We start from the raw sequence: 1,129 nt of genomic DNA, 5'->3' as shown, positions 1-1,129 counted from the left end.
ATAAACTCACGTGATGCTAGTCTAGCACTATTCATCCTATAAACTCATGTGACGCTAGTCTAGCATAGGTATTGTTGTATAAACTCACGTGATGCTAGTCTAGCACTATTCATCCTATAAACTCACGTGATGCTAGTCTAGCACTATTCATCCTATAAACTCACGTGATGCTAGTCTAGCACTATTCATCCTATAAACTCATGTGACGCTAGTCTAGCATAGGTATTGTTGTATAAACTCACGTGATGCTAGTCTAGCACTATTCATCCTATAAACTCACGTGATGCTAGTCTAGCACTATTCATCCTATAAACTCATGTGACGCTAGTCTAGCACTATTCATCCTATAAACTCATGTGACGCCAGCCTAGGTGTGGTTTGCTGCTTTTTTGTTATCAAACATCTATCATCCTTATCTCTCCTCTTTCTTTTTTCTGTTTGTTCCTCTTTTGTAAGACCTCTAATCTTCAGAACTTATATGACCAAATTATGTTGCTAGTTCAGTGAAACTCTTTCTAAAACTAAAACTGAAAAGAAAAAAGAAACCCCAGGAGTAAATGACCGATATTGTGTCGTGCTCATGTGTTTCTCTTTTCTCCAACAAACAAAGAAAACCCAGCACTATATGACCGTTACTGTGTTTCTCTGCAGAACAGGGTTAGGCTTATGTCATGGCTCCGTGTCTCATCCTGTCTTCTCGTTCACAGCTTACGGAAACGGCTGACGTCATTAGGCTTATGTCATGGCTCCGTGTCTCATCCTGTCTTCTCGTTCACAGCTTACGGAAGCGGCTGACGTCAGAGAAGCTGTTCAGCGACTTCTCCATCGACCCGAAGCACGAGCTGGCGCTGTTTGTGTGGGACAACGGCAAGGGCAGCAACTTGACCCACGTCCAGGGGTTCTGCTCGGCCGACGAGAGCGCTGACCCGAACTGTGTCACAACCCAGCGGGACAAGTTCCCGGACTGTGGCGCGCCCGTCGCCGAGGATGAGCTGTTTGTGGCCGTTAAGACTTGTCACAAGTTCCATGAGTCTAGAGGTGAGTTGTTTGTCACAAGTTCCATGAGTCTAGAGGTGAGTTGTTTGTCACAAGTTCCATGAGTCTAGAGGTGAGTTGTTTGTCACAAGTT

At 44.7% G+C, this 1,129-nt stretch overlaps 2 protein-coding genes across 2 annotated transcripts in view; both read left to right on the top strand.

The window, feature by feature from the left end:
- The window catches only part of LOC101848624 (beta-1,3-glucosyltransferase), a gene marked incomplete in the record, with an annotated part of 13,604 nt that overhangs the window by 6,697 nt on the left and 5,778 nt on the right, over positions 1-1,129 (top strand).
- Positions 554-1,123, top strand: LOC118478821 (beta-1,3-glucosyltransferase-like). Its single transcript, XM_035973123.1, has one exon. The coding sequence runs from the start codon at positions 672-674 to the stop codon at positions 1,098-1,100; it is 429 nt and encodes a 142-aa protein (XP_035829016.1). The 5' UTR covers positions 554-671; the 3' UTR covers positions 1,101-1,123.

Source organism: Aplysia californica, unplaced genomic scaffold (assembly GCF_000002075.1).
Source record: "Aplysia californica isolate F4 #8 unplaced genomic scaffold, AplCal3.0 scaffold01017, whole genome shotgun sequence".
Lineage (NCBI taxonomy): Eukaryota > Metazoa > Mollusca > Gastropoda > Aplysiida > Aplysiidae > Aplysia > Aplysia californica.
The sequence above is the reverse complement of the archived record's forward strand: the minus strand, read 5'-3'. Positions and strand labels throughout refer to the sequence as shown.

Coding starts and splice junctions, on each gene's coding strand:
- LOC118478821 (XM_035973123.1), top strand. CDS start 672: ATGGCTCCGTGTCTCATCCTGTCTTCTCGTTCACAGCTTACGGAAACG.